This window comes from Netta rufina, assembly GCF_964035555.1.
Source record: "Netta rufina genome assembly, chromosome: 3".
NCBI classification, from domain to species: domain Eukaryota; kingdom Metazoa; phylum Chordata; class Aves; order Anseriformes; family Anatidae; genus Netta; species Netta rufina.
Genome location: NC_140125.1, coordinates 27,633,378 through 27,646,883, shown reverse-complemented (window position 1 = coordinate 27,646,883; position 13,506 = coordinate 27,633,378). Strand labels below are relative to the sequence as shown.

At 34.3% G+C, this 13,506-nt stretch overlaps 1 protein-coding gene across 1 annotated transcript in view; it reads right to left on the bottom strand.

The window, feature by feature from the left end:
* RYR2 (ryanodine receptor 2) overlaps positions 1–13,506 on the bottom strand; it is a gene marked incomplete at both ends in the record, with an annotated part of 408,872 nt that overhangs the window by 168,846 nt on the left and 226,520 nt on the right. The window contains 4 exons of the mRNA XM_084285045.1: positions 3,228–3,331; positions 8,702–8,806; positions 10,546–10,762; positions 12,461–12,653. Of these exons, the coding sequence (XP_084141171.1) occupies positions 3,228–3,331; positions 8,702–8,806; positions 10,546–10,762; positions 12,461–12,653 (619 nt within the window). The remainder of the gene's footprint in view (positions 1–3,227; positions 3,332–8,701; positions 8,807–10,545; positions 10,763–12,460; positions 12,654–13,506) is intronic.

Genomic DNA, 13,506 nt, shown 5'->3' with positions numbered 1-13,506 from the left:
TAACTCATCAATTATTTGTTCCTGCTCTTAATTTCAGTACTGGGTTATCAAGTCTTAGCTTCTTTAACCTAGGTGCACTACTAAAATATTAACAGTAAAATGAAAATAAACACTGGGTAAAAGTTAATAGGACAATTTGGTGTCAGATCAGAAGTTTCTCAAAAGCTGAATTCTTTGACTGGTTACACAAGAGAAATCACACGTGCAAAGCTTGGACTCCAGTCCCAGTTTTAACAATGTTGAAGGAAGCTACAATACTAGGTTTTTATTTGTTCTTGTCTCTATATAAAAACATTATTTTCTGGTCTTTTTCTAACTATATTTATTGCTCTTGAATTGACTGGGAAAAAAATGAGCATAAATACTGCACTAGGCATATATCTCTCGGCAGATGAATCATATGTTTCAAGGAGATTTTTAAAGTGGATTTTTAGTGCTAGCTATGTGAAGTAAGCCCTATTGTTATGGTCTGTGAATCCCAACTTAAAATTACATAGTTAAATCAAACACCAGGAAATCAACATGTGGTGGCTACCTCCTGCAAAACACATAATTTGTTAAAAATGTTCCATGCAGATATATTTCAATTGGCATAAACCATACCTGATTCCCATACAGTTATCACCAGCATAAGCAATAGAACCTGTCAAACAGGGGAAAGCAGTACAGAGGAGCTAAGCCCCACTAACCCTAATTTTCTTTTAATGCAAGACAAGAAATTGAGCCCTACTTTATCTCCAGCTGGACAGAGCAAATTCAAGTCAGAGAGTCACAGCAGGATTAAAAGGCATCTGGGCCCCATGAGTCAGATTTTAATCACACCTCTGGTTAACTGTTGAGGCTGAATCATCAATACTGGTGCAACATGAAAGACCCCCGCAGCACTTCAGAGCTAAACAAGAAAACCAGAAGTGCTTAAAGGAGTCTTTTTAATGCAGCCCTCGGCATAATTTTGATACATATAGTTATCACACACACAACTGAGTAAATAGGTAGATATGGGCAATTCAGCCATAAAATAGGAAGCATCAAAACAGAATAAAATATTAAGATACACAATAAATATAATAATGTGAAGAAACAATATGAGCAAGCATATTTCAGACGAATGACATTTTCAGAGGTAACTCATTCCTGAATCTTGACATATTCACATTTCATATATCATTTTTATACTTCATAAAAATATTCAATCATACTGAAAAATATACCGAGATCTCAAGATATTGAAATATTGCGTCAGATAATGTGAGTCAGAACTTTCTTGGTTTTTGACTCTCATCTAATACAGCTGACAGCAAAATTTGCAACAAACCAACAACAAAAAACAATTACAGTAAAGAGTTAATTCTTGATGCCTTGCAACACCTTCAAGAATGAAGTACACAGTTTGGAGCAAATTTTAATGACTATAGTGTGTAGCTGATTAGAGGAAGTTTTAAAAGAACATTCTCTCTTTTCCACTGCCTGTCGTTGAAGTTGACTGCTAGTAAATATGAAATACCAAGTAAAGAACCACTAGCTTACAATTCGAGTCATCACAACATGCACTACATCGAGTCATCACAATCATGCATTATTTAGAATGGGTTAGTGGACTAACTTTTTCAACTTTGCAGGCTTGCGGAAACAAAATGACCATGACGCTCATTTCCTAGTCCCTGAACAGTAGACATCTACATGACAAATACAACACGATACTGCAAAATTAGAACTGCATGCTTCAGAAAAACAGGCACTAATACAACAACACGAAGACTAAACTCAGTAAACCATATGAATTTTGAGATTCACAGAAAGCTTTATGTTTTGGATACTATCCGTTTAATAAAAAGGCTCTCTCGATATTAAGTTAAAAAAAAATTACTAAAATAGAAGAAATCCCTAATTTATATGTTTATACAGCCAAATGGGTTTATACAGTCAGGGCTGGATTATATAACCACTAGTCCTGAACCAGTAATGATGTAAGGAATACTAAAATTTGTTTAATACTTAGTGAAACATTATGAGTGTACATTTATAAAATAATACTGAGGGTATTATTTTAATGATAAGCCTGAGTCATATTATATAGATTAATCCAGCAAAAGATGCATCTGTAGTTGATGATAGGTTCAAAAATGGAAAAGAAGAAGCTATTCCGGATTCTTAGCACATTAATGTGTTGAAAGGAGCCTAAAAATTTCCTTGTAATTCTAGTACCTTGCTGAAGAAAAATTTGAATTTACTTTCTTGCCTCCAAAGGAGTTCAAGTTCTCTCTGAATGAAATTTATCTCTGAATTATCACATGCATAAAGTCATCTTTATTAATGCTATGTACAAGTGAACGCAACAATATTTTACCATGAAATAAAATTTCAATAGATTGCAAATAGGATTCACTGAAGAATCATATTCATATTAGTTTTGAGAACTATTTTTACATGCTGGTAATATAATGGAAAAAATATGTGAGAAAATACTTTGGCTAATAGATTTCCAATGCATTCACGGAAAAGTAAGAATTCACATCTGCTTGACTGACAAAGCTGAGCTGAGAAATTGCCTCTTTGTAAGTCAGATAACTAGATTAATTGAACATACCCATTAACATCCCACTGAAATTTTCTAGCATTCCAACTGGAGAGCTGCCATGAAATTCACACATCTAACAGCCCATCCACAATGCATACTACTGCTTTATGGCAACATGCACAGATACAGAAATAACTTATTGTTAGTCATGTCCGGAAATATCTATCAATTGGCAAAGTATGCTTCATCAACAGAGAAAATTAAAACTAATTAAACTAAATGGAAGTAAACCAAACAAGAAATAAAAGAGATTTTTCAAAGCTTGGATCTATTTCTCCTTTCTCCAAGCTAGACAAAATCTGCTGGAGTTTCCATTTCATAATCAGCACTACCACAATAACATAACAATTTATGAAATGAAAAAGAAAGGCTTATCACTATGTATTTGCACTAACATGAGCTAACTCGTGTTACTTACACTCTTTTGTTACTTACACAGGCTAAAACTTCCATAGACATTGAAAGAGAATTTATCAAAGCCATTTTCAGTGCCAACCACATCATTCATTGATGGATCTGACTCTCATTTTCGTGTTACTGCCATCACCCAGCATGAAACACCACATGTCAAATTATAATTCTGGAAACTGCAACTCCTTAGGTTTGAGGAAATGCTTACTGTAAGCTTTAGAAGTTTGAAGCAACTTACTTCAATGTTTCAAGTGACATTTGCAGGTTATAATTTCTCTCCTGCTCTGGCAATTTTGAAAATTCCACTAAGCATGGGTGCTGTCTTTTGTTGTCATCTCTAACCTGAAAAGACAGTAAAGAAATAAATTTAGCATGTCTTAAAAAATAGCTGAAATTTAAAAACAGTTCAAAACACAAAGTACTTCAGTATGATCTCATCAGCATTATGCAAACTGAAAAGCACTTCAAAAACGAAAAAGTCTGTATTTTCAGACCATTTCTCATAGTATAAGCATTCTGTTCAGGTAAGGCAAGATTTGTATTTGCAAGTTGATCTCAAGTGGAACACATGTTGACTTGTACATATCATCATACGAGGGTTCACAACAAATAACGAAATTTCAAAAATAGCTCAATTCATTATGTTTTGACATATAGCCATAAAATAACAACTCATCTTCAGCACAGTGTTTGAAAAATTATGTATCCAATTTCTATAAATAAACTAATCTGAACAGTACTGAAGTAATTAGTGAATATAACAACATACAGAATTAAGGATAAATTTTCCCTACCCTTTAAATTGAGTGAATGTTTCTTTCTTAAAGTTATGTTCAGTGTCATACAAACAGAGTTCAATCATTCAGCAGTCGAAAATAACTGGAACATTAATTTAATTTTACTGTAGCAAGAGACGTCATGAAATCCATAATTTACAGAACCCTACCTTTTATAAACATAAAACTTCAATCCATAACATTTTTAACAAGCACTTCATATACATAGTTTTAGTCTAATACTTGTCATAATTAGGAAGGGCAACATGAGATGCCAAGATAGCTAAGCATTCTACTGCTCTCAGATTTCTATCTTCAACATATTAGAACATATTGCTCAGTCAATAAAATCTAAAAAGACCGTCTTGCAAGAAGGCTTGATTACAAAATATATATATACATATATATATAATTTGCAAATATTAGCTTCAAATGAAAATGTTGATACTTGCTTACTCAAGACTACACTTGTACAAAAACACTTTTTCAAAAGAGTTGGAATGTAGGAAAAAAATGGCGAGGGCTGTCATTTTTTTCAATGCCACTTGGTTTTAGAACTTCAGTTTACTTATTTTCAAAATGCATAAACTTGAAATAAAAGCCAAGGTACTTTCAAGACAATGAACTAAATATAAGGCAGCCACTAATTTGTAAGGAAGGTTTTTTTGTTGTTGTTTTTGTTTTTTTAAACAAAGCTTTTATAACAAGGTTCGAGTGATGGATCTGTGGAGAGAAATAAATCCAAGTATATCTTTTTCCTGACAGCTAGGACGTGCAGAATTATTATTCACTTGACAAACAACAACTGTGCTACTGAAGATGTTATCACCTCTGCAGCTTTCAAGGGAGACAGACAGCCAACAAGATACTGAGAGTTAATCTGTTTCAGATTAACTGTCCCCCAGGTGCAGGCTGGGGGACACCTCAGTGAGGAACAACTTGGCATAGGAGAGGACATCAAAACCCTATATACATGCTCCTGTGACTTGACTCTCTGATAGCTCTCAAAAAAAATAAAAAAAAATAATAATACAGTTCAATAGATCCTGAGGAGAAGCAAGCCTATTCATGTAGTGCCTTGTACTGATGCAAGAGCTGGAAACACCTACAGCTCTCTGGCTGCACATACACAATTAGAGCAGTTTGATTCACTATTACAGCATCTTTGGCTAAGACACAGCAAAGTACCCTAGAAATGAGTGTCTTCCACTTCCACAGAGCTTAAGAATATGAATTATCTACTCTTTTTCAATGACACCAAGTTTCTCCTCCATATTACACCTCTTTCACCAGTACTGACCCCATATGATCCAGTGATGAGCTGATGGAACTCAGAACAGAGCTGCTACTTCAGAAGAAGTAGGCTCAACACTTTTTCCTTTGAGAAGTTCAAAAGTGACACAACAAAGCTATCTTTGTATGCAGATAGACAGAAATGTGTTATAGTTGTCTGTTAACTTTCTTTCTTCTCTTTGTCTTATGATGACCAGAAGCAGTAAACTGACTTGTTTTCATGGCCACATTACCTTAATTAGCTTCAGAACTATCAGAAGAAGCATGTAGTCATGGGCTCTTTTGTTGTACAACCAGCCAAGTAAATCAAATACATAACATCACAACTAGTCCTATAATCTGTGTGTTCTGTAATTCTCAAAATACTAGGTCTGCAGCAGCTCCATGGCTTCAAGCTGTGATGCAACCCACTGTCATGGGGCAGGTTCGCATGGTATTTGATAGAGAGCACAAATATAGCTTCACTCATGAAGGAATTGTCTTAAATATTAAAATAATGTTATATTTCTGAAAGCGTTTATACTATAAAAGTAAATAAATCTCCTTTTACTGTTTGAGTGCTGGTTTTCTTTTCAACATGTTGCTCCATTTCTGGATGGGGATATAACTGTGATATGTATGGCACGCAGTCTGCATAGAACACAAAGGATACTGACTACCACAGACAGCACAATTCAGCAAATAAGCTGAGTAAAACCAAAGTAGGAGAATAAAAAGGACTAAAACTGGGTACGCTGTGAAAACATTAGAATGGTCCTCAGCATGATTTTATCTCTAGCTAAATAACTATTTCAAACAATTCCCAGGCATTTTTACAGTATTAAAATCATGCTGCCAGTAAGCAGCATGCAAGTAGTCACAGTGTTGTAGCAGCTGCAGGAACTGAGAGTATGGACACAACCATTCCAAGACACAGGGCATAGCCCCAAGCAGTAGTGGTGTCATAGGGGTTTGTTTGGTTTTCATTTTAAAATCATATAGTCTTAAAATTAACCTATTGATAAAGTTTCTCTAATTTCAAGTCCTGAGTGCTAATTTTACATGAGAACCCACAAAGTGAATATGAACATGGATCATTGTGGCTTAAAGCAGCCAGCAGCTAAGCAACACACAGCCTGATAACTGAAATTTAATTTATATTCATCATACTCTATTCTTGATGGTTTTAGGTTTTTCTGTAACAATAACTAAATTGAACATTACTACTTAGTCTAGTTTATCTAATCTCACTAAAAAGTCTTCATAACATTTCTGAGTAACACATTTTTTCATTTTCATCTAAGCATACAATAATTATCAAATTGAACAGCAGACAGCTGTTTATGTTTTGGATTCAAGATCATTTACAATCTCGATGGGATATTTTTCTGCAGTTGATAATGTTATTTGGACAACTAATACAAGCAATTTAACTGTCAAGCAACTTGATCAAAATCATTAGCAGCTAAAAAGAGATATTTATTTGAGAAGACATTGAAAATATTATTTGCAGATTTCTTTCCAAGACCTAAGGTTATGTGCATCAATAAAATGACTCAGTATAGTCTCCAGTAACAAAGACTTCCAATATTAGTTGAATTTTCCCCAGTGACTCTTTTTCATTCTACAGCTACAATATACTTTTTATTATATATTCAACATATTTTGTAGGTTGCCTTCCCAGTCCCTCCCCCCCCCCCCCCCGCTTTTGTTTGTTTGTTTGTTTCTGAGCCACAGTATAAAGCCTAATGCCTAGCAAATACATTAGTGATGGAACTTGTGACACCTGTCAATTCTTAATTTTTGTATCTGTTTATATAGGGAAGTTTAAGAGAAAAAAAAGATATGCAGATGCATCTGATAATTTTGACTTTGGAACCTAAATATCACTCAAATTCACACTTTTAATTAAACCACTAAAACAAACAAAACAAGCAAACTTTTTAAAACTGAAGTCCTCAAAATACATTTTAATTTTGTTATGCTAGCTTGTTACTTTACTTGGTTACAGGTATAAAATACACTAGTAATTGCACAGTATTTACAGCACATATCTTTGGTGATCTGATATAACAGGCATCTAGAAGACGATACAAAATGCAACCTACAGCAGATATATCTTTTGAATATTCTGGAGACACAGCTACATCTGTGGATTCTCTGCTTTTCAGCTTTTAAACATTTTAAACACTGACCTTTAAAGGTGAAAAAACACCACTCCTTCAGAGGAACTACCTACATGCATCTTGCTGTGAATTAAGAAGAAATCTAATTAAGATTAGAGCAGTCATATGTGTACCCCTAAACCAGCTAAATTTGGTTTCATGCCTTGCCTCAGTAACTGCAAAACATCAATTCAGATAAAAAGAATGGGATACAGTGGCTTCAACTGATAAAGTCACACGTGAAAAACCAAGATGATTAAGAAGTCAATCTCCAGGAGATAATTAGCAAGAAGTCATATTTCCAAAGTGAATACATCCAAACACTAAATACAAGTAAATACATCCAACACTAAAGCCAGAGAAAGCAAGCACCTTGTTTCATTCTGAACTTAACTACATTTATCACTGCTTAAGTTAATGCTACTCATCTAACTGATTAAGTGAAAATAGTGCTCAAAGTTTCAGTTAGATTCTTGGTGGTAATTATTGGCTAGTAATTATTAGCTGGTATGTACAATTAACAAGTTTTGTCATGTTAATTTAACTTATTTTTGTTTGTGTGTTTGGTGTGGTCAGGAAGGCAACAAAAAAGTCATCAAATCTGTTCATCAAAGCTTTTTAAGTACTGCAACATGCTACATCAAATACAATTCCTATGCCCAGTTATATATTACCTCCATAGTCTGAACTCTTCAGAAAACCAAAATCTTTAAAAAAAAACAAAACAAAACAAAACATATGTTCCTATACATCCATACATGTTTTACATCTAGTATCTCTTATATGTTTTTTATGTTCTGAACAAACACCATCTGGTATCCATTAAATAAATAACCTGTGGGGTTTTTTTTATTATTTTATTTTATTTTATTTTTATGATTTATTTAAAAATCTAATTGACATAATCGATTGCATTTTGTATCAAAGACAGAAGCCACGTGATTTTTTTTTCTGCCAAGCTCCATGAAAACTAGGAAAGAGATAAGAAAATAGTTATGATGTGAAGCACCTAATATGGACATTAGTCTAAAAAGAAGGAGAGAAGGAAGGAGAAAGGCAAATTTAAAGGCATTTAATAAAGTTGGAAAATAAGAAATACTTATTTTTCATTAATACCTTTTGTGTGGAACTTTTAAGAGAGTTATTACAGTCTGTTCTTGCAAAGAGAACCAAGAATAATGTTTTTTATTTGTTTATTCTACCAAGCAACTGAACTTCTCCCAAGAACAAATAAAAGGTGTAAAATCCACTATGTGCTTTCTGTGCCCTTAGACTGGTGGGAAGTTTGTGCATCAGATAATATTTATACCAGAATTTTGTTTTTGAAATACACAAGCACTATTGGTTTACCCAACTACTTGCAGTGGAAAGGGTCTAAAACCTTAATAATCTTAGAAGGATTGAAAAAAAAAAAAAAAAAAAGTCCCATTAGCACTCTGAAGATGATTTGCTAAATAATACTATGTAATTAACAGAAAATTAATTTGGAAGGTACATACTGGTCCATACTGCCAGCCAAGTTCAATCTTATTCATAACCCAAAGTTCATGAATGTTCTCTGCTAATTTTTCTCTAATCCTTTCCAGGTGAGGAGGCAAAACAATCTAAAGAGAAAAGAGAGAAAGAGGCTGTTACAGAGAAGTTGTTTGACAGTGCAACATAGACTTTCATAGCCATCAAAATTTGTATAAACCACATCCCTCAACCAATCCAAAATAATTATTCGGTTCTTACTGATTAAAGTGATACAGAATTCCCAGATTAACAGAAATGCATATGCCCTTACAAATCCTAGAGTTGGACCAGCAAAAGAAAACTGTTTTAATCCCAACCCCTCCAAATGGCACAGAATACATTCCTGGCAGCTAGGAAGAAGCTACCCAAACCAATAGCATTTCTCAGATTAAAAAAAAAAAGAAAAAAATCTCAACAACTGAAGTAATTTTCTGAAAAACACTTCGGACAAATACAAATGTTTGAGAACTGCACATCAATAAAAAGAGAGAGAGATCATGATGACAGGTGAAAAGTGAAATCAGGATTGCATGTCCGCTATCTCCAAAATTCTAAATCAGATACTCTGTGTCTCAGAAACCAGAGACCTTAAACATACAATGCTGTGAATCCTGATAATGTTACCCTAATTGTTAGCATTACAGAACAATAACTAATGACACATGTAGAACACTGTATTTAGCACATACTGAAATTAAGTAGCATTTTTTTTCTTTCTGATGTGATTTTTTCCAGGCACAAGTTCCTAAATATGGTAAAATGTGACTACGTGGTGTCTAAAACATTGTATTATCTAGAACTCTGCTCAAGTGTAATAAAAACTTATTTTTTATCTGTGTTCAGAGATTGAGCTCTTTGCTACCAGAATTATTGTTCTCTCCCACTACATGGAAAAAAAAAAAAAAAAAGAAAAAGAAAAAAGAAAAAAGAAAAAAATACAACTTTACAACTTCAATGCCCACACTGAAGTTTCTGCCCACAATGAGTCAAATGTAACACTCAGTAAGCTGAAAGGACAGTAAACAAATAGGGCTGAAGGTGGTCTAAAGGTCTTAGTGCAAAGCTTTTAGTAATTAAAACTTTTAATTTTAATTAAACTGTAGTAAAAAAAGATATTTTTATTATTAAATAAAGACATTACTATATAAATTATCTTGAGTGCCACAAATTATCTTGAGCTTTACAGTTACCTTAAAGGAGGCTTTAGGTAGGTGGGGATTGGGCTCTTCTCTCAAGCACTAAGTGATAAGACAAGTGGAAACCCCCTCAAGTTGCATCAGGGGATTCAAGTTTGGATATTAGGAAAATTTTCTTCACTGAAAGGGTTGTGAAGCCTATTGAAACAGGCTGCCCAGGGAAGTAGTTGAGTCACCATCCCTGGAGGCCTTCAAAAAATGTATGCATGTAGAGCTTAGTGACATGATTTAATGGTGGACTTGGCTGTGCTAGGTTAAAAGGTTGGACTAGATTATCTTAGAGGTCTTTTCCAACCTAAATGATTCTATGATTCTAAGACAGTGGCAACTGTCAAAACAACACACTAAATTCAAATATTCTTTTTCGTATACTCTAATATTAAGGCCAAAATCTATTCTCCACTACAGTGTTTGTGAATTGAAATAGATGAAATTTTTAGTGAGTGCTATATGGACTTTGTGGTGCCTCTGACTTTTTTCTGGTTTTCAACTTCTAATGACGGAATGTATCAGAAAAAATCTGAGAAAAAATACAAGTTTGAAACAAGCTGTAAATTCAAACAAGTGTGCAATAAGATAGCACTATAATGTCTGTGATTGCATAAGGAAATTTAATCTTTTAGTTTCAATACCTGGCTAGTATCCACAGGAACTGGGGTAAAAGCTGCTTGTGAGAGAGAAAGAGTGGGACCCAATAGGTCTCTTGTGTAGCTGCGATCCTGCTTGTACTCTCGGCTATGCTCCACTTTAAGTTTCTCTTTTGGTAGGACAGCTTCAAAGCAAGGGGCATACCCAGGTGGAGGAAGGAACTTGAACTCTCCATGGCGACCTCCAAGCAAGAAACGTACCCTGTAAAATCATAGTTGATTTAGATAATTGAGATACCTCTGGTGTCAAACCTCGTCAGTATGTCAGTCTAACAACTACTGAATGTTACTGAAAAAAAAGGGAAAAAAGAAAAAAAGGAAAGAAAAAAACACTGCTATAGTTTATTTGCATTAATTACATTTCAACACTAACTAGTGCTGGAGTAGTAAGTGAAAAGAAAAAGAGGAAAACTAAACTAAGCATTCTTTTTCTTTTACTTAATTTCTGTTTCAATAAAAATATTTTAAATCAGTGATGGGAGGGGGGCAGGGAGGTGGGGGGCTGAGGAGATCAGCTTGCTTGGCATGCCTATGAAGTAAGCAGCAGGCTTTTGAGATTCAGAAGGCTGAGATTATAGCCCAGAGTAATCAATCAGGAACCTGTCAACTCTCTGTACATTGGGAAATTCTCCATTTGCTCTCATTTCAGAAATGAGCCCGAAAACTCAGCAGAATTTGATTCCTCCTTTTCTCTCACAGAACACTAAACATTTAGGATGCAACACAACAGCTCCCATATTTTCTTCCCCAAATCACATACTTGTCATGTTAGTAGAAACCTAGGGGAAAACATTCTTTTATTCATTACAAAGCGGTGAATTTTTCACAGCTTTTTTGTTCCTAAACAAATTAATAAATGAAATTACATGAAAAAAAATCGTCCTAGAACATTTCAATTCTAAACGAAAAAAAATAGAAAATCCCTGGCCTTGCAACAGAATTATGTTGTCCCCTCTTTAATATTTGCTGTGTCTCATATGATTGCTGTCATTCCTATATAGCACATGAATTGTATCTGTCAAATATTTATCTCATGAAATAAAGCATGATAAGGCATGCAGAAAAATGGTTCTGCATTTCACAGTATGCATATCTATAGTTTTATCACACTGTATCTTTTGTAACTTCATTGTTCAAGGAAAAGTCTAAAGAAGTGCATTTTGTACCTGGAATAAGATATTAGCTTTTAGTTTCTGTAGTATTTATCAGTTCTTTAATGATCTCTAACCAAGCATCACTTTCTCTCCAGCAGAAATCAGCTTTCAGCCTTTACGTTTGGCAGTTCTGCTGAAGTCAGTCCTTCTGCTGGAATTTCTCACAAACTTTTTTAATATTATAGCCTCAATCTATTGAAAACATGGAAGCAGAAGTCTGGCACCTCAAGTGTCACTTGAAATTTTATAGAAAACCTGTACAACAACCAGAACAGAGATTGACTGAACTCCTGTTAATCCGTCCTGCTAAAAAGAAAGTGTACCACCATTTCTTAAGGTAAATGCAGATAATATATCTTCAAATAACAGTTACCACCTCATAACAAGTGCCTTTGGGCAAACATTTTTAATATCAGAGAACAGAGACAGAGGTAAGTGTTGTGTTTTTTTCCCATACACGTTAAATGCTATCCTGGAAGTGAATGTGCATTGTAGCATCAGCTAAGAAATCATAAAGCTGTTTCTAAGGCCTATCTGCAAACCACCTGAATGCACCTATGAAAAACAACAGATGCACCACCTCTTCAGGACTCCTTTGGAGCTTTCACCACCCAAGAACAGGAGCTGTGCCAAAGAAGCAGATGTCAGAAAGGGAAATGAGAGTGAAGACAGACAGGGAAATAATTTAGCATATTCACATCTACTGAAAACAAGAGACCAGGAAAAAAACTACACTGGATACTAACTTTATTCCTGCAGAGAAGCTCACAACTGGGAAGAAGAGGCCATCTATGTTGAAATTCTCAAACATTCCTTGAACTGGCTGACCATTTATCCGAAAAGAGATGCTGGGAGCGCTCAGATCCAAACAGCAGCTAATAACATCATCAGTTCTTAACAGATGTTGGTTGGGAGAATTTACCGTTCGTGCTACACAACCTGTGGAAGCAAAGGAGATGCATTTAGCAAAACTTCAGAGAATCATACAGGTGTTCACAGCAGCCTAAAAAAAAAAAAAAAAAAAAAAATAGAAACAGGAAACAGCAATAGAGCACACATGCATTAATTCACAAATTCACCCTATAAAATCCAAGACCCGATTTTAAGCTTGCAATATGGTGAAGAAAAGCACCTAATCACATCTACAAAAAACATCAAGCTATTTTAATCATAAAGATTAAGTTACATCTTATATGAGTGAATATAATTACTGATAACCCTTATAAACAGTTAAAACCAGGTAAGTTAAATTTTATTCCTCACAGTCATGTAAAAGTATATTGCAAAACAAATGTAAGTGTGTAATATGGAACCTAGTATACTTAACTAAACAATCTTTCATTATTTAAGATAAGGACAAGTATTGTACTTTCAATTATTTAGGAAAAGCAAGATGTTTCTCGTACCAGAAAATGGTCCAGATCATGGTATCGGATGATACTAAGCAGTTTCATAATCACATCCTAACTTAGTACTTTCCCAGCACATATCAAAGATAGCACCAGTTTTGAAGCATATATATTCATGAAACACTACTTTGAGAAACAGCTTAGCTTTTTTTTTTTTTTTTTTTTTTTAAAATGTCAAGGGTGACTAAACTTTAAAAGAACTATTCGTGAAAACAGTGGATGCTTCATGTATTCAAGGTGTTCAACTTGAGACTAGATGCCTTTTTAGATGTCAAAATTTAGCCAAATATAGGGGTCATTGGGTTCAATGAAGAACTGACTTTTTAAAAGAAATATGTAATTATCTTTGATTTACACAGTCAGCCCAAATGATTTAAGTCTCT